General features: G+C 40.8%; 1 protein-coding gene across 2 annotated transcripts in view; it reads left to right on the top strand.

Annotated features, from left to right (window-relative positions):
- Positions 1-20,505, top strand: part of adgrl3.1 (adhesion G protein-coupled receptor L3.1) — a 928,790-nt gene that overhangs the window by 528,887 nt on the left and 379,398 nt on the right. For both annotated transcript variants that reach the window (XM_041185670.1, XM_041185669.1), the window contains exon 5: positions 5,992-6,101. In XM_041185670.1, the coding sequence (XP_041041604.1) occupies positions 5,992-6,101 (110 nt within the window). The remainder of the gene's footprint in view (positions 1-5,991; positions 6,102-20,505) is intronic.

The raw sequence follows: 20,505 nt of genomic DNA, 5'->3' as shown, positions 1-20,505 counted from the left end.
TAGCACCCTTAACTTAGTAAAAAATCCCAAGATTTTTCACAGGAGCATTATGAAATAAAGTATGACACCAAACCATATAAGATGTTAGTTCAAATGATTAAGAGCTTGCTCGAAGAGGTACTCTTTAAGCAGTGCCTTGAAGGAAGGAAGTGAGAGTATTCCAGGGCTTGGCACCCAGGCAGCTGAAAACGCAGCCACCAATGGTGGAGTGATTAAAATTGGGATTGCACCATAGGCCAGAATTAGAGGTACACAGATATCTCGGAGAGTTCTGGTACTGGAGGAGAATACAGTGATAGGGGTAAGTGAGCTGAGAAAGAGAAAGGGAGGTGTAATCAAACTCTAAATCTGGAGAGCATGTTTTGTAATTAAGATCAGCACATACCCTTAATTAATCAGAGTTGACATTTCGAGTCCTCATGACCCTTCAGCAGAAGTTGACCCTTCAGTTCTGTTGAAGGGTCATGAGGACTCGAAACATCAACTCTTTTCTTCTCCACCGATGCTGCCAGACCTGCTGAGTTTTTCCAGGTAATTCTGTTTTTGTTTTGGATTTCCAGCATCCGCAGTTTTTTGTTTTTATCTCTGAATTAATCAGACTTATTTTGGTTTCTTGTTTTATTTATTTATACTGCAGCTACTGTCTGAGATCTATCTGTCATATTGTTCCCACCACATTTGGGGTGCAGCTCCCCATTTATCCTGTTTTTTATTTTTTTTTATTTATTCGTTCATGAGGTGTGGGCATCACTGGGGAAGGTGGTGGTGAGCTGCCTTCTTGAACTGCTGCAGTCCATGTACTATAGGCACACCCACAATGGTGTTAGGAAGGGAGTTCCATGAAGATTGGCCAAGTAGTGGATAGTGTAGAGGATAGCCATAATCTCCAAAATGATATAGATGAGTTGGTGGAGTGGGTGGTAAAGTGGCAGATGGATTTTAATATAGAGAAGTGTGAGGTCATATATTTAGAGAGATCAAACAGTTACAGGGATTACACAATAAATGGGAATATACTAAGAGGGATAGATGAAGTGAGAGGTCTTGGCGTACAAGTACACAGTTCCCTGAAGGCAGCAGTTCAAGTAGACAAGGTTGTAAAGAAGGCATATGGAATGCTCCCCTTCATTGCCAGAGGTATGGAATATAAAAGTAAGAATATAATGTTGGAATTGTGTAAAACACTGGTGAGGCCACAGCTGGAGTATTGTGTGCAGTTCTGGTCCCCATGTTACAGGAAGGAAGTAATAGCTCTGGAGAGAGTGCAGAGGAGGTTTACAAGAATGTTGCCAGGGTTAGAAAAGTGTAGCTACAAGGAGAGATTGGATAGGTTGGGGTTATTTTCCTTAGAACAAAGAAGGCTGAGAGGTGACTTGATTGAGGTGTACAAAATTATGAGGGGAATAGATAGTGGACAGGACAAAATTGTTTTCCTTGGTGGAGAATTCTAGAACCAGGGGACATAGATTCAAGATAAGTGGCAGAGGGTGTAGGAGGGACATGAGGAAGAACTTTTTAAGCAGAGGGTAGTGGGCGTCTAGAATTCACTGCCCAAGTTGGTGGTAGAGGCAGAAACTCTAAACTCTTCTAAAAAGTACCTGGATCTACACCTAAAGTGCTTTAAGCTGCAGCGCTATGGGCTGGGTGCAGGAAGGTGGGATTAGAAAGGGCACCTGGATGTCCTCGGGCTGGCATGGACAAGATGGGTCAAATGGCCTCCTCCTGTGCTGTAACTTTTCTATGGTTCTATATTGACTTAGCGACAATGAAGGAATGGTGATATATTTCCAAGTCAGGATGCTGTGTGGCTTGGAGAGGAACTTCCAGGTAGTGGCTTTCTCAAGTCCTTGGCCTTTGAGGTGGTAGAGGTCATGGGTTTGGAACCTGTTGTCAAAGGAGGCTTGGTAAGTTGCTGCAATGCATCCTGTGCATCGTTGGTGGAGGGAGTGAATGTTGAAGGTGGTGGATGTGCTGCTAATCAATCTGGCTGCTTTGTTCTGGATATTGTCAAGCTTATTGAGTGTTGTTCAGGCTACACTCATCCAGGCAAGTGGACAGTATTCCATCACACTCCTGACTTGTGCCTTGTAGATGATGGACAGGCCTTGGGGCGGTCAAGAGGTAAGTTGCTTGCCATGAAATTCTCTGTCTCTGACCTGCTGTTGTAGCCACAGTATTTATATGGCTGGTCCTGTTCTATTTCTGGTCAATGGTAACCCCCAGGCTGTTGATATTGGGGGATTCAATGAAGGTAATGCCATTGAATGTCAAGGAGAGATGGTTGGATTCTCTCCTGTTGGAGAGGGTCATTGCCTGGCACTTGTGTGGTGCAAATGTTACTTGCCACTTGTCAGCCCAAGACTGGATATTGTCCAGATCTTGCTGCATTTGGACATGGACTGCTTCAGTATCTGAGGAGTCGTGAATGGCGCTGAACATTGTGCGATTATCTGTGAACATCCCCACCTTTGACTTTATGATGGAATGAAAGTCATTGATGAAGCTGCTGAAGGTGGTTAGGCCTAGGACACTACCCTGAGGAACTACTGCAGTGATGTCCTGGAGCCAAGATGATTCACATCCATCAGTGGCAACCATCTCCCTTTGTGCTAGGTATGACTCTAACCAGTAGAGAATTTGCCTTGATTACCATTAACTCCAGCTTTGCTAGGGCTCCTTGATGCCACACTTGGTCAACTGTGGCTTGATGTCAAGGGCAGTCACTCTCACCTCACCTCTGGAATTCAGCTCCTTTGTCCATGTTTAGACCAAAGCTATAATGAGGTCAGGAGCTGAGTGGCCCTGGCAGGACCCAAACTGACCACTAGTGAGCAAATTATTACTGAGTGTTACTTAATAGCATTTTCGACGACCCCCTCCATTACTTTACTGATTGGCTGTCTTGGATTTGTCTTGCATTTTGTGCACAGGACATATCTGGGCAATTTTCCACATTGTTAGGTGGTTGCCAGTGTTGTAGCTGTACTGGAACAGCTTCTCTAGGGGAGCAGCTAGTTCTGGAGCCCAAGTGTTAAATACTATTGCTTAAGTTATCAGGGCCCATAGACTTTGTAGTATCCAGTGCCTCCAGCCGTTTCTTGCTATCATGTGCTATGAATCAAATTGGCTGAAGACTGGCATCTGTGATGCTGGAGACTTCAGGAAGAGGCCAAATATATCATAAACTTGGTACTTCTGGGCTGAAGAGGGTTGCAAATGCTTCAGCCTTGTCTTTTGCATTGATGTGCGTGGCTCATTCATCATTGAGAATAGGGATATTTGTGGAGCCGCCGCTTCCAGTTCGTTGTTTAATTGTCCACCACCGTTCATGATTGGATGTGGCAGGACTGCAGAGCTTAGACCTGATTCTTTTGTTGTGAGATCTTTTAACCCTCTCTATTGCATGCTGCTTCCACAGTTTAGCATGCAAGTAGTCCAAGTGGCAGCTTCACCAGGTTGATACTTCATTGTTAAGTATACATGGTGCTGCTCCTGGTATGCCCTCCTGCACTCTTCATTGAACCAGGGTTGATCCCCTGGCTTGATGGTAATGGTAGAGGTGGGGGTATGCTGGGCCGTGAGGTTAGAAATTGTGGTTGAATACAATTCTACTGCTGCTGGTGGGCCACAGCGCCTCATGGGTGCCCAGTTTTGAGTTGCTATATCTGTTTAAACCTATCCCATCTAGCATGGTGTTAGCGCCACACAACACGATGGAGGGTATCCTTAATGTGAAGGTGGGACTTTGTCTCCACAAATATTGTTGCCTATACTGTCATGGACAGATGCACCTGTGACAGGCAGATTGGTGAGGATGAGCTAAAGTAGGTTTTTCCATCCTGTTGATTTCCTTAACATCTGCCACATCTATGTCATTTAGGACTCCGCTACCTTGGTCAGTAGTGGTGCTACCGAGCCACTCTTGGTGATGGACATTGAGGTCCCCCACCCAGAGTACATCCTGTGCCCTTGATACTCTGCATTTCTTTCAGTTGGTACTAAACATGGAGGAGTACTGATTCATCAGCCAAGAAGGGGCATCAGGTGATAATCAACCATGCCATAAAACTTCATAGGGTGTGGAGTCAGTGTTGAGGATCCCAGGAAAACTTCCTCCTGACTGTACAACTGTGCTGCCCACCTCTGATGGATCTGTCCTGCTGGGACAGCACATATCCAAGGATGGTGATGTTGGTGTCTGGGACATTGTCATACTCACCAAATCATACCTTACAGACAATGTCAGGCCATTGGTTGATCAGTCTGTGGGACAGCTCTCCCAACTCTGGGACCCACCCCCCAGCTGTTAGTAAAGAGGACATTGCAGGGTCGACTGGCTGGCTGTCTGCTGTCATTTTGTTGTCTAGGTTGATGCTGGGTGGTCCGTCCGTTTCATTCCTTTTAAGCTTCATAGCAATTTGGCACAACTGAGTGGCTTGCTAGGCTATTTCAGAGGCATTTAAAAGCCACCCACATTGCTGTGGGTCTGGAGTCACATGTAGCTCAGACCAAGTAAGGAAGGTTTCCTTCCCTCAAGGTCATTAATGAACCAGATGGGGTTTTTTAAGACAATTGACTTATTGTCACCATTAGACTAGCTTTTAATTCCAGATTTATTAATTGAATTTAAATTCCACCAGCTGCCAGGTTATAATTTGAGCTCATGACCCAGAGCATTAGCCTAGTTCTCTGGATTACTAGCCCAGTTACATTACCACCACACCATCCCACCTCTCTTGGCTGGAGCCATAATTTTCATATCCACAAAGACTTTTGTTGACAGTTCAAACACTTAATTCACATCTCCTCACCTCCTCTAAACACATCTTTTTGTTTAATCGTTCCTTTACCCACTCCCTTTGGCCATGCACCTTCAACAGTTTTGTCATTTAATTGCTGCTGTCTTCCACTGAATCGCAGAGTTTCCATTTTGTTCTTTTTCCACCCTTCCCCCTTTCACACACGTAAAACCTATTACATTTCTAACTTTTCCCAGTTCTGATGAAAGGCTCTTGATTTGAAATTTTAACTTTGTTTCTCTCTCCCTAAATGCTGCCAGACCTACTGATTTTGTTTTTGTTTCAGATTTCCAATATTCCTTAGAATTTTGTTTTGGTGCTAGAATTCAGAGTATTTGCCTACTTCTTTGTCCATTAACTAAGATGTAACCATTGAGAAAGTACAGGAGGATGTGCCTGTATTCTTATAACTTGTTCAAACACCAATGATTTTTCTCTAGTGCCCTCTAATGAAGCTGGACCCCGTGTGGTTTCAAATCTCAAGTGGTGTTAAACTATCTCATCTCACTTCCCACCAGATTCACACTGAGCTTTGAATCTAGATTTGCACTTCAATATTTGGGTAGTGGAGAAGTGGAAATTGCATTATAGTCATGATAAAATTACAATATAAGTGGACCCTTAAACCACTTTGCTGGTCTCAGTATTCCGGTAATGTTATTGTGATATCAACAGAAATCCAAGCTCTAATTCTGTTGTCTCTTTTGAATCATGTTCATGGTAGCAGAGCCCTTTCTGACTAATGTTAAAAGATATTCTAAAAATAAAACTCCTCTTTAATAACCTTTTTGCTCACCTCCATAATTTGCTGTGAAACAATATACCTTTGAAGAAGACTAACACACCGGTAGAGTTATTTATAAAATACAGAAGATTATGGGTGATTGAGGAGATGTATCCAGCCCCTTCTGGACAGGTGCTGCTTCTTAGTGGCACCAGTCTCAAATTCACTTAGATGCTGGACATGAACATTTTTGAAATGCATTTGTGATTGCCCATTACCTTTCCAATGCTGCCTTCAAATATGTAACAACAGTATTTATGCAGCTTACAATTATTTTCTCTCATGGAGGCAGTGTACTCCTTTGTCTCATGTATTTGTGACTGGGGCTTGGAAATGAAGAAAGTGCTGCAATCCAGGAATTCTTTGACCAGATTGACAATAATGAGCGCTTTCTATCTTCTTTTCCAGGTGTAATAATCGTACCCAGTGCTCAGTTGTAGCTGGACCAGATGTGTTTCCAGATCCGTGCCCAGGAACCTACAAGTATCTGGAAGTTCAATATGAATGTGTTCCATACAGTAAGTATGCTATTGTGCTTGGGTACTTTCTCCAGTTGAACATTCTTCCTTGTTTTTCTCCAAAATGTTACCACTAATCGTTATGTAGATTTGTGTAGAGACCTTGGGACATACAATCAAATATGCTGCAGAACTTTACATCACATAGTGCAATGGCACTTAAGATTCAGGTACATGCATTTTGTGAATTGACTGCTAAACTCTGTTGCCATTTTTCATCAAACTAGAAGTATTTAAAAAATACAAAGGAAGGAGGACTATACTTAAAGTACACATCTACAAACATATGAACATACGACTTAGGAGCAGGAGTAGGCGACTTGGCCCCTTGAGCCTACTCAGTAAGATCATGGCTGATATGATTGTAACCTCAGCCCCACATTCCTGCCTGTCCCCAATAACCTTTTGCCCCCTTGTTAATCAAGAATCTATCTAGCTCTGCCTCAAAAATATTCAAAGGCTCTGCTTCCACTGCCTTTTGGGGAAGAGAGTTCCAAAGACTCAAGCCTCTGAGAGAAAAAAATTTCTCCTCATCTCTGTCTTAAATTATTTTTAAAATGTGACCCCTAGTTCTAGATTCTGCCACAAGAGAAAACATCCCCTGCACATCCACCCTGTCAAGACTCTTCAGTATCTTAAAGGTTTCAATTAAGTCACGTCTTTCTCTTCTAAATTCAACTGGATACAAGCCTAACCTGTCCAGCCTTTCCTCATAAGACCTGCCCAATCCTGGTATTAGTCTAGTGAACTTTCTCTGAACTGCTTCTAATGCATTTACATCTTTCTTTAAATAAGGAGGCCAGCACTGTACACAATACTCCAGAAGTGGTCTCACCAATGCCCTGGACAACTGAAGCATAACCTCCCTACTTTTGTGGTCAATTCCCCTCACAACAAAAGATAACGTTCTATTAACTTTCCCAATTACCTGCTGCACCTGCATACTAATCTTTTGTGATTCATGCACTGTGACACCCAGATCCCTCTGAATCTCAGAGCTCTGCAATCTCTCACCATTCAGGTAATAAGCTTCATTGTTATTCTTCCTGTCTTACTGAACAATTTCACATTTGCCCACATTATACTCCATTTGCCAGATCTTTGTCCACTCACTGAATCTATGTCACGTTGTAGCCTCCTTACATCCTTTTCATAATTTACTTTCCTACCTGCCTTTTTGTCATCAGCAAATTTAGCAACATCCCTTCATTCCCTTCATCCAAGTCATTTATATAAATTGTAAAAGTTGAGGTCCCAGCACTGATCCCTGTGGCACACCACATCCTGCCAACCAAAAAAGGACCCATTTATGCCAACCCTCTGCTTCCCGTTAGCTAATTAATCTTCTATCCAATATGTACTCCCTACACCATGAGCTTTTATTTTCTGCAATAAATTTTGATGTGGCACTTTACTTAGATTTCCAGAAGGAATTTGATATAGTCCATCCACTGGTTCCCTTTTATCTACAGCACATGTGACTCCTTTAAAGAACTCCAATAAATTGGTTAAACATGATTTCTCTTTTACAAAACCATGTTGACTCTGCCTGATCGCTTTGAATTTTTCTAAGTGCCCTCCTATAACATCTTTGATAATAGCTTCTAACATTTTCCCTATGACAGATGTTAGGCTAACTAGCTTGTAGTTTCTTGCTTTCTGTCTCTCTCCCTTTTGGAATAAAGGAGTCATATTTGCTATTTTCCAATCTAATGGAACCTTAGCTGAATCTAGGGAACTTTGGAAAATTAAAACCAATACATCAGCTATCTCACTAGCCTCTTCTTTCAAGACCATAGGGTGAAGTCCATCAGACCTGGGGATTTGCCAGCCCGCACCCCCAACAATTTGCTCAATACCACTTCCCTGGTGATTGTAATTTTCTTGTGTTCTCCCTCTTTTCCATTTCCTGATTTACAGCTATTTCTGAGATGTTACTTACGTCTTCTATAGTGAAGACTAAAGCAAAATACCTGTTTAATTCATCAGCCATCTCCCTACTTTCCATTATCAATTATGCAGATGCACTCTCTATAGGACCAATGCTTACTTTGTTAACTCTTTTCTTATTTAAATATCTATAGAAACTCTTACTATCTGTCTTTATATTACTAGCTTTCTGTCATACGCTAATTTCCTTCCCCCCTTATTAATCTTTTTGTCATTCTTTGCTGTTCTTTATATTCTTTCCAATCTTCTAACCTGCTACCCATCTTTGCTGGTGAATAATATACACCTGTTTTTTTTTTAAATCTGGTCCAATTGATCTGTTCATCCATTGGATTGCACCATAACTTTGATAGTGAAATTTCAGAGCAGAGCTGTCTTGCCTCATTTAATGGGCAATGCAACTCTGCAAAGAATTTTATTTTAACAAGTGGGGTTGCTACACTGTGCACTCAGCGCTACACAATTCTTATTTTTTTTTCCATAAAAGGGTACGGTTGTTAACTAATCTAATTGGTCTTCTCAAATTCTGAAATACTATGTAAAAAAAAATTGCAATGCTGACCATTAAATCAAAATTTACTGTGCAGTTAATGTAGCCCACAAACAACTTTATCCATATAAAAAAGGGTGTTAATTGTTGTCTTGAAAAAAGTGAAACTAATATTAGCAGGGAAGTAATGACGAGTAATGTTCCAAGTGTCTTTTCAGCTAGTATGTATGCGTGTGTGTTTCAATCATCCTAAACTAGTTTTACAGCAACTTTTGTTTCATTCCATCACTAGGAGTTACAGTTTCTAAGATTTGATTTTGACATCCCCATTGTATAAGTGTGTGTATGCGTGTCTTTACTTTTGAAGATCAGTTCATTACATTTACTCCTGAAATTCAATTGGCACAGTTTGGCGGACAGAGATTGATAAATTTCTAGATACTAATGATATCAAGAGATATGGGGATAGTGTGGGAAAGTGATGAAGAGGTTGATGATCAGCCATAATCTAGTTGAATGGTGGAGCAAGTTCAAGGGGCTGAATGACCTACTCCTCTTCCTCCTATGTTCCTATTGATTAACTGGCAAAACTACAGAGGCCCCAAAAACCGTTAGTTATGTTTTGGAATCATTCATCTTGCTTTCCAGTGTAATCATTTTGTTTTTCAAAGATCTGTCTGACGCCTTGAAAATATACTAGTGAATCATTTTTCACTACCACCCTCGAAATCCTCTTCTATAATCAACCACCCCCAGAAATTGTACATCCACACAAATTGACTTCCATTTTTAGCTCCTGCTTTCCCAGTAGGTAGCCCCAGTTTTAGCTTGCCCCATCAGAACAGCGGAGCTGTGGATGAAGACCTAAAACTTTTTTGCATTCTTTTAGTCCATAATGATTTTAACTGCTTGATTGCCTTTAACTTTAGAAAACTCAAAATAGTAAGATGTCGCAGCTTAAAATAATTTTAAGGAACATAGTCTCTGCTGGCAATGACATCTCCAATGATATTTTTACAGATAGAAATGAACAAGGAGAATTAATGAGTAGCTTGTAATCACCCACTTGGTAGATGTCATAACCAATTTTGAAACTGAGCCAATATGATTTTTTTTATTCTTTCATGGAATGTGGGTGCCACTGGCAAGGCCAGCATTTGTTGCACATCCCTATTTGCCTTTGAGAAGGTGATGGTAAGCCATCTTCATGAATTGCTGCAGTCCATCTGGTGCAGGTACACCCACAGTGCTGTTAGGACCTGATCTTATTTGTTGTAGGAGCACTAGCCCTGAGCTAGAGTGAGGCAAAAAATCCATAGTTTCTGTTCCAAATGTCCAGTGTCGATATGTATGGACACCACAGGAGGAGAAAAATGTCCTTACCCTTACAGTTCTTACTGAACAAAATAATAAAGATATAAAATAAATCTTCTCTAACCTAGGAATTTAAGGAAGGCCAACCCAGCAGTGCAGGAATCCCCCAAGCCCTTCTCATTTTTCAATCAATATTCAGTTCTAGAGGGCCTCATCCTCATTCTCCTGATGACTGGGGAAGCAACAGCAATCAGAGATTTTATAGTTGGGGGAACAGAAGTCATGGCCGCAGACATGATTCCAGAATGACATACTGACCCCCCCCACCCCCACTCCGGTGCAAGGATCAAGGATGTCACTCAGCAGCTACAGAGCACTCTGAGATGGAAGGATGAACAGCCAGAGGCTGTGATCCATATCGGTACCAACAACATGGGTAGAAAGGGGAATGCATTCCTGCAGGCAGATTTTAGGGATCGAAGAAAGAAATTGGCAAGAAGGACCTCAAAGTCAGTAATTTCTCAATTACTCACGGTGCCACATGCTACTGAGTATAGATATAGGATAGAATAGGTGAATAAGTGGCTGGAGAGATTGTGCAGAAGGGAAGGCTTTAGATTGATCAGACATTGAAACAATGTTTTGGGGAGACGGGACCTGTACAGGCCACAGGGGTTCCACCTGAATAGAAGCAGGACCAATATCCTTGAGTGGTGGTTTGTCACTGCTATTCAGGGGCATTTACATTAATTTGGCAAGGGAACGGGAACCACGATGGAACATTAGAGAGGAATAACGAAGTGCGCAAAGAATTGAAAGAGAAAGCACTAAAGAAATACTAAGATGTTAGGTGGGGTCAGGCAAAAAGGAATGTCTAAAGGTCAAAATTGGGGTTACTATGCATCTATGTGAATGCATGGAGCATGAGAAATAAGGTTGGTGATCACAGATAGTCGTGTGGGAATGTGATGTCATTGTGATAACAGAAACCTGGCTCAAAAGGGGCAGCATTGGGTACTAAATACTGCTGGATAGAAAGTGTTTAGAAAAGATAGGGAAGGAAGGAAAGGAAGCGTATTGGCAATATTGATTTAGGATAATGTTACAGTGCTGGAGAGAGAGAGGATGCACTAGAGGAGTCCAAGACTGAATCTATTTGGTTATAGCTAAGACAAAACAGAAGTACCATTACATGCTGGCCGTATTCTATAGGCCACCAATTAATGGTAAAGATATAGATTAATAAAGTTGCACGGAAATTAAATAATTGGAAACTTGTTATCCTAATATGGTCTGAGATAGTAGTATGGAGAGGGGGAAGAGTTTCTGAAATGTGCTCAGGAAAAAAAATTCTAGAGCAGTGTGTTTCTGGCCTGCTAAGGAATGAGACATTGCTGGATCTGATTGTGGAGAATGAAGTGATTCAAGTATAAATCAGCAACCTTGTGAGAAAAAGTCAAGGAGCAATGTAAAGTAAAAAATATTTCACTGGGGGAGGATCTAGTCAGTGGTTGAGAACAGAGCTGAATCGGGTAAATTGGTATCAAAGATTGGCTGGCAAAACGGGCTCCCTTTAAAGAGGAGATAGCTCGGGTAAAGCTGAGGTACATTCCCAAAAGGTGGAATGGCAAAACAAACAAAGCCCAGAGTTCCTGGATGATGACATTGACAGAGAGTAAGAGGAAGCAAAAAAAAAACTGCATATGACTGACAAGTGAGAACCAGGCTGAATAGAGAAACTTCAGAGAGGAAGCGAGAAGCAAAGAGGGAGTATGAAAAGAAACTGGCAGCTAACATAAAAGGAAATTTAAAAAGTCTTCAGGCATATAAATATTAAAAGGGTGGTACAAGGAGGAGTGGGACTGATTTAGGGACCAAAGAGGGGATTTATACCTAGAGACAGAGGTGCTAAATAAATGTTTGACCCCTGTCGTTTTCAAGGTTGAAGATGCTGCCCAAGTTGTAATGAAACAGAAGGTAGCTGAACACTGGATGGGCTAAAGATTAATAAAAAGAAAGTACTGATGCTACTTAAAGTTGATACATCCCCAGAACTGGATGAGATGCATCCTAGGATAGTGAGAGAAGTAAAGGTGGAAATTGCAGAGGCATTAGCCATTATCTTCCAATCCTCCGCAGATACAGAGGTGGTGCCAGAGGACTGGAGAGTTGCAAATAGTACACCCTATTTCAAAAAAGGGCATGGAGATAAGCCCAGCAATTACAGTTTAACCCAGGTGGTGGGAAAGCTTTTAAAAATGATAAGCTGGGACAAAATTAAGTCACCTGAGCAAATGTGATTCAATTAAGGAAAGTTAGCATGCATTTGTTAAATTCAAATTTTATTTAGCTAACTTCATTGAGTTTTTTGTTGAGGCAACAGAGAGAATTGTTTTGATGTACATGGATTTCTAATAGGTATTTGATAAAGTGACACATAAAAAGCCTGTCAGCAAAATTAAAAGCCATGGACTGAAAGGGATAGTAGCTACACGAATATAAAAATGGCTGTGTGACTGGAAGCAGAGAGATTGGTGAATGGTTGTTTCTTGGACTGGGGGAAGATTTATACCCAGGATCAGCGGTGTACTGCCAAATTTTGAGGTGCAGGAGCACTAAGAAAATATATTGGCCATATCATTTCTGAATCTGATATTACGTTATTTTCGTATATATTAATCATTTGAATCCCCAAAGACCAGTAAAACCATGCATTTTTAGTGAAAAACATTAGTGTCGGGAGGCGGTAGACATTTTATTTTGAGCCGTATGGTATTTTCAATCATTATTCTTTAACGTAGCTAGAATTTCATTATGCAACATTCTACAGGTGAAGTATCTGTTATCCAAAATCCTCGCGTTTCGGATCTCAGATAGTTTTGGCCTTTGGCTACCACATATAGGACTAGGCCTTCTTACAGTAGCTAGCCTAGGGTTAGGCTGTTGTATAGTCTAAAGTCAATAAAATGGCTAAACAATTAAGATGTATCACTGAATAATAAATGCAGGGTACCTGTAATAAGTTCCCACCCATGCCATCATCTGCTACCCTGCCATAGTTCAGAGTGTCGATGTATACTGCTGGGAGGCATTCTTAAATAGTTCTTCCAACTTCATCTGTCTCATCAATGTTGGTTTTTGCTTCATAAGTTTGTCTTTTATAGATTGACATTATTTCTTGCTCAATGCATGTTGTTCGAGTGCATCCATCAACCCGTCACACATCTTAATAATATCATCTATGGGCACTTTCTCTACTGGATTCACTATGTCATCCACATTATCACTGTTTTTGTCAAGTTAATCTTGATATAACACCATTTCTGAAATCTCTCTGTCAGTCAAAGAATGCACGATGCATTGTTATCAATGTTCTTCTTTGATATCCTCAGCCTCCGGGTACTCACACATTGCATTGATATATCTTTTGCACACTCAAGGAGCTGGTTTGCCAGATTTTTTATTTCCCTTGTTCACATGAAAACCTTCAAAGCCTCCTTCGATATTATCATCTTCAATGAATATTGTTGCGGGTTAAAGTTGTGCCAGCCCTTGTTCAAGGACGTAGATGGCACCATTAACTGTAAACTGCTTTTGGAAGCCTTCCAACCCCAGCCTCTGTTCACAGCACCAAGCATTCTACTCAAGAAGGAGTCTTCAGATTTAGATTTCATGGACCGAAAATTGCCTTATTCCAGCAGCTGAATTAAACAGGGGGGAAAGTAAACAGCCAAAGTACTTCTTCATCAAGAGTTCAGCAGGGGGATGTGTTGAACAACTGTACAGGAACAACATTCTTTTACAGTGTTCTTCAAGTCCAGTTACCTGACAATGCGCACATGCCTCTGGTACAAAGTGGTTGTGGAACCAATCAGGAAACATGTTCCTGGTTACCTGGGCTCTCTAATTGGCATAATGATGAACAGGTAATGTCTGAGCACCCTTGAAGCCCCTAGGACATTTGTTGTTCCTAATTACAGCCAATTTACATTTGTGTGTGGGCCAGTCGCAGTGGCACAACCAAGGACAATCAACCTATCCTTAGCATCCTTAACCACCCGTGGCGCGCACTCCTCAGTCATTGCTAGTGTTTCCCTAGAGGCATACCGCCAGAGCAGACTCGTTTTGTCAGCATTGTAAATTTGTTCAGACAAGAGGTTTTCATCTGTAATTAGCATAGTAAGCTCATCAATAGATTGTCATGGCCTGCAGGGACTTTATCATCACAAACTTTCAAAAACTCGATACGATGATGCTGCTTGTATTTCTGTAACCAATGCTTCACAATAATTTCCATAACAGATCCAGTTCCACATTTCTACCAGAAGAAGAGGCTGATCTTGTCCTTGAGTCCTCTGCAGATCGGTGGCATCACAGCCAGGTTGTGACATATGGTGTTAGATCCCAATGCGTCCGGATGGGGGCGGGGGGGGGTGGGTTCTGTGTGGCCTGATAAACATAAGTATTAATATGCAGCTTATGAGAATTCTTGAGCATGTTGGTGTTATAATTAATTTGACTGATTCCTCGCTTACATTCTGCAATGCTGCTTGGAATTACATGTGTACAATTTAGTAACGATCGTAAGCCCTAGGAATGTGTTGTCCAGCTTCCTCCACAAAATCCCTGAATGTATTGATTACAGAAGTAGATGATAAATTGAAACCACTTGCAGAGAGAAGATATTACCAATTCTCCCATAACCTGGTGGCAATTCAGCTGGCCAATAGTCTTTGTCAAGTACACGCAATTGGTTGATCAGAGATGCATAACTGGATTGGGCTGCAGAGGCTGAACAAGAGCCTTTCAATGTCATGGTTGTGAACATTCGATTTTCTAGATTATTAACGAGGCTGGTAAGAAACTGCTGATCATTAATGCTGATAATCTCACTGTTGCTCCCTAATGAAACTGCTCCAAACTTTCCCTGTGCGACTGCAACCTTGACCTCGAGATTTTTGTGACAAGTTGTTCTTTTAGTCCCACAAAAAGTGTATGCTGCGAAGGAGCAGTTTGTCTGCATACACAATCGTAGTTCATTTCTGCAAACACGCTGAGAGCAGGCCGAGTTCGTTTAATGTTTCATACATCAGGGCTACGTCTAAGAGAAACTGTTTCAACTAATCCTCATAGGTTTTCCTGCCAGACGCAGACCTTGTTTCCTCTTTCATTGTCAGTTCAAAGTGAGCACATAACGCATCATGGTTGCACCACATAGCCAACATTGTTCAAAATGAACTTGCTACCCATCTGTTGTTTAAAATGTGGCCTATTTTGGAAATTTGTTGTTCTAATTCCGCAGCACATTCCGCCAGTTGCCTCTGATTGAGGAGTGATCTGTTATACAGAGTATAATTTGTCCTCCGATGAATGGAAGTGATTCACTCCACTAACTTCTGTCACTGAATCGTCCACTGCAAGTTCTAATCTATGGTTCAGGCAATGCGAAATAATAATATCTGGGTATTGCTCCATAAGTCTGTTAGTTACACCTGATTTGGTGCCCAGCATAACACTCACTCCATCATTAGCAAATGATACAAGATGCTGCTTCAAGAAGGAGTCATCAAAACCATGTTTCTTGAGACATTCAAGAAGATACTTAACAATCGTATCAGTCTTCTTTTATCTGAAAGTGCAATCAGATCTAAAAACATGAAGTGTGGATTATCCTTATCGCTCACATTTCAGATAAACTTCTAGAGTAGTTTTGTTACTCAGGCTTATATATTCATCAGTAAGAATTGAAATTTTACTCTCAATTACTTTGATATGTTGGCAAATTTTCTTCCTCATCTTGGTAGCTACGTGGTCAATAATTTCTGCAGCACTGTAGCGGGAATGCAACCCAATTCCCATGTCAGCACTATTTTCACCTAGAACTTCCAGCAAGCCACAGTGGTCAGAGTAAGATCTTTTGTTTTGAGCCAAGTAATATGCAGAACAGAAAAGAGCACAATTCACCTTTAGATGAAATATGTTCAAGTTCTCACAATTTTTTCTAAGAATGTCTTCGTGCGGTTTTTTCAGTGACATGTTGTGTGGTAATGTGAGCTTTCGACAGTTTGTGTTCTGCAATTTTTTTTCTGAAAGATTTTAAACCCGCACTCCAGTTGGATCCATTGTATGTCACTTGTTACAAACACCATTTATTCAAAACTCTCAATCCCTTGGACATGAAAAATGTTATGCTACCAATATTTGCACACATTTTACAACCAAGCTTTTCATCCTTATAGCCTGAGGACATGTCTCTTTTTTCCGGTTCCACATTCCTTCTGTCCGCACAAGGCATATAGACCTGCCACTGAATCAAGTTCAGTTTCAGATTTACATTGTGTGATCTATTTTGAGTCTGAGTCTGAGGCAGCTGCAGCACTGGAGTCCTCCTCTCCATCATTACTCAGTGTGACAATACTTGAATGTTCTTTACTTTCTTTACTTTCTCTATGAAAGAAGGAGGTCATGTTTTTTTTTGTGTTCTGGTCATTGAGTTGCTATCAGATGGTTTTGAAGGTTTGATTATTTTTTTCTCCCCCAATTACACATATAGCAGGCTCTTGGGCTTAGAGATTTTAGAATTTGCCCTGTTTCCTGTGAGCAGTAGTAAGCAATTATGACTGAGGCCTTTCTCCCTTCAGGCTAGCAGTGAGCACTGAGTAGGCCAGTGGATTTTAGGCTGTTCTATTTTACAAGATGTTAACTGCCACTTTGAGGCATTGAGAGCGGGCGTCGGGGAAAAAAAGACAAAATACATTGACACTAAACAGGTGATGATTGGCACGCAATGCGGTGGCGCCAGAAACAGAAAGTAGTTTGGGCACACTGTTCACCTCCAGGGTTTCAACCTCACCTTCTGTGATTCCTCCGGATTGATAAGTACACTCAAGCTTCACCTTCCAAACACACTTTCAAATATTCGGCCATGTCAAGCAGAACACCACTGCTCCAAAGGCATTCATTAAGGAATCAGCAACCTTCGGCTGCCTCCTCAGATCTTCTGGGCTTCTTTCGAGTCCACTTTACTTCATGTCTGCTCCCTGCAGCTCTTTCTTTAACTTGGAGTATTTTTTTCTGTTTCTGTTGCTTTTCTTGACTCAATGGGACCCCTGATATCTCACCCACATCCTCCAGCTCCACACTTAGATTATCTTTTTATTTCCTAATAGGACCTACTCTTTCCTTAGTCATCCTCTTGCTCTTTATGTAGTTGTAAAACATTATTGAGTTTCCTTGATTTTACTGATTGATATGTTTTTGTGCCCTTTTCTTTCCTAAATTCACCCCTACACACTATATTTTTTTCTCTAGGTTTTCTGAAGTATTAAGCTTCCCTTTTTTGCCTTCTTTTACACTCTATATACCTTGTTCTCTGGGGCTTTTGATTTAGGTGATCCACATTTTTTCTTTGTGAGAAATGTTTACCCTAAATCACTGAATCTCCTTCTTGGAATATTTGATTTTGAATCCAGCGGCATGGACAATCTAGTTTTGGGGGAAAACTGATACTTTATGCTGGGGTGTTGGCCCCTTTAAGAATTTATTTCTCTGGAAGATGACTTCTTGTAAAATGCAAATTGCTTCTGGTAACTGATCATGTGACCAAGCTGCATGGGATGTAAACAGTAATTTAAAAAAGGAAACAAGAAGTTAATTACAGAGGAAGTGGATTTCTATGTGGGACGGTTATGTTTTCAAGCAGGTTTAGTTTAGAACAAGCTGCCTGCAAGGAACATTCTTCCAAGAAGAATTCAGTTGAAAATCTCTGTGCTGGTTAAAAAAGTTTAAAATCTTTGATATTTGAAGGACTCTACTAGTAGTGAATTGGATTCTGGGACAGCCAAGCTGAGAAAAGAGAAAAAGAGAGTTCCTAGATGGAAGACTCCAGAGTTAAAGGACATTAGAACCTGGAGAGTTCTAATTCAGGATGGCTAAACTTAAGAAGCTAGTGATGCCTGTGTTGATCTGGGAGCCTATAACCATGGGAATGTTGGAGGAGATTTGAAGGGACAGCCTTAACAGAAGTAAATGGAAGGCCCAAGAAATGTTAACCTCTTATACAAATCTTTGAAACAGTGCTCAGACAAAGTGGTTAATCTTCCAATTTCTGATAAGTGTCTGACTTGAGTTTGTTTGGGGATGGAAGTCAAATGGGTAGAGAAAGAAAATTGAGTTAAGAAGTTTGGTTTAGCATATAAGTAACTGTATTCATTGTATTTTCAATATATTTAATGTAAATGACTTGCCATTAGTATTTTTTTTTAATTTAGTAAAATTAAGCAGTGAACCCTGTGGTAAAATTGTTTTAGTAAATACTTGGGTTTTCGGATTTCCCCCCCAAAAATGATGATAAAAAATGTTACTGGTCTCTACTGAGATCATAACAAATGTAATGTTGAACTTACTCTAGTCAAGCATTTTGTTTTAGATATATAATGTTAGCAATGGTATAAAACCAATGAAAAATGTGGACATGGGTTCACTAGGCTGCTAGGAAGGATGAGGGGTTAAAGTTCTGAGGAACATCTTGAGAAGTTGAATTTTCTTTTCTCTGGCGTTGCAACTTTGAGGAGTAACTACTCATAAAGGTCCTCAACGTTGTAAAGGATTATGACAGTAAAGAGTGATGGATTGTTTTCACTGATAAAATTGTATTGAAAGGGCTTGATGGTAAAATTGTATTGAAAGGTCATGAATGTAACAAAGTATTAAAAATGAACTTTTAAGAAGAATTTGAATGTTGCTGAACAAGAGACATGTCAAAGCTTTTCATCTTCCACTCATCAGGACACTTCGCAATAAAGCAATATAAGGAGAAAACAAAAATTTATACTGTATGTGAAGAGAGTGCTGATTGGTTAGCAAGTAGACTCTGGTAGAGGCGTTGCCATGGAGAATGCACCAGTGAAGGTGACTGACAGTTAACTACCAAGCATTGTTTGAGATTTAAACCAGGCAACTTAACCTGCTTGGTCAAGGCATTGCCCTGAGGAGTCAGTCAGTGAATGGCTTTCACTTATTTTGTTTAGCTGAAACAGGCATGATATGTGTGTTCATGTTATTTTTGTCTGCAAAGAACAGGGTCCAGTGTATTAATATGTATAGCTTCCAGTACACACACATGCACCACACTGCTTGCGAACAATGGCTGGGACATGCTGTTTGATACAATCCGCCAATCTTTGGAATGTAAGGTCTACATGCCTAGCATCACACTGGCACTGAAATTTACATATCACATTACTCATTTGTGTGATAGACAGAACATCTTTTTAGCTTGACGGCAGCATCTTGTTAGTGACGAGTACCACTCATGTTGCTACTGCATAGCAGCAGTGTGAAACAGCTAGCTTCAACTGTTGCTCAAATTTTTGAGATACCTTGCCCTTCCAGGGAAATCTGAGGTAGACGAGGCATTTTTCATGGCCGAAAGTGATGGCCTTAGGCCTGTTCATGAGTTTGTGTGATATACAGTGTGAAATGATTTGATCAGGTTAGCCGCTATCTCTCAGGATGCCTTTGATGTGCCCTATTTCAGCATCAAGCTTGCATGGTGAACAAATGGCTCTGACCGTATTTAAGAGGTTGCCAATAAGACCAATCTTATAGTGTGTAGAACTGTAAAAATCCCAACACGTATATTAACCAGTGAAGGCAGGCTTGTGGTAGACCGTGGTACAGAAATGCCTAGCAGATTTTTCAACGAGTACATCAAGGAAAGGGAATTCATTTGACTGCTCCATTTTAAAGGTGAATTTGAGGGCAGGATGGAGACCATTAAGACATGCAAGGTAATTATTATACGCAGCTGCGGATTTAAATAAGCAGATGTATCATCTACATATTGGCAATATGCAAGGGTTAAGATAGGTGTCATTCCAAAGAAGACACATTTCTCATGGAGCCCAACAAAGATGTTTGCAAGAATTGGGGCTAGAGAGGATCCCATGGCAATGCCTGGTGTCATTAAAACTGAATTCAACTGCACAAGTTGTCGAGTTTGTAAGTTCAGTTAATACTGGCTCACACATTGGTGGTGGGTCTAGATCGCCATGATATAGTGCTGCAGTGCAAATATCTATGGCTTCATTAAGTGGAACATGAGTGAATAGGCTAGCAATGTCAAATGACCTTTGCAAATTTGAAGGCCATACAGGATGACACAGGGTGGCTAGAATGTTGAACTCTCCGCCACAAGCGATAATTGAAGCAGGATAGATTGGTACTTTTTTTAAAAAATGAGTTAGGTAATCTCACAAAACAAAGGACCACTGAAGGTTATCAGAAGCAACAGGAGAATCATGGAGAAAAACACTAGTGTGTACTTGATGGGTTTAACTATCTGTTTCTGTGCTGTACCACTCCACGATTGAATGAATGGCTACTTGAGGTATGTTAGATAATAAACATGCTTGAATCGCTGCAGGAAGATTGAGTTTGGGGAGAGTAAACTCTTAAGCCCAGTTTTTTCTTTTCAAAGCCTGCGTAACCAAACACAATCAGTTGAATGCTGCTGTTCAAGCCTTAACATTTTAAGGGCACAAGAAATAGGAGCAGGAGTAGACCATACAGGGTGATGAGTCTGCCATGCCATTCAATACAATCATGGCTGATCTTTGGCCCCAATACCATTTCCTGCCCACTCCCCAT

The sequence above is a fragment of the Carcharodon carcharias genome, chromosome 4, assembly GCF_017639515.1.
Source record: "Carcharodon carcharias isolate sCarCar2 chromosome 4, sCarCar2.pri, whole genome shotgun sequence".
NCBI classification, from domain to species: Eukaryota; Metazoa; Chordata; class Chondrichthyes; order Lamniformes; family Lamnidae; genus Carcharodon; species Carcharodon carcharias.
Note: the sequence above shows the minus strand (reverse complement) of the source record. Positions and strands in the feature narration are given on the sequence as shown.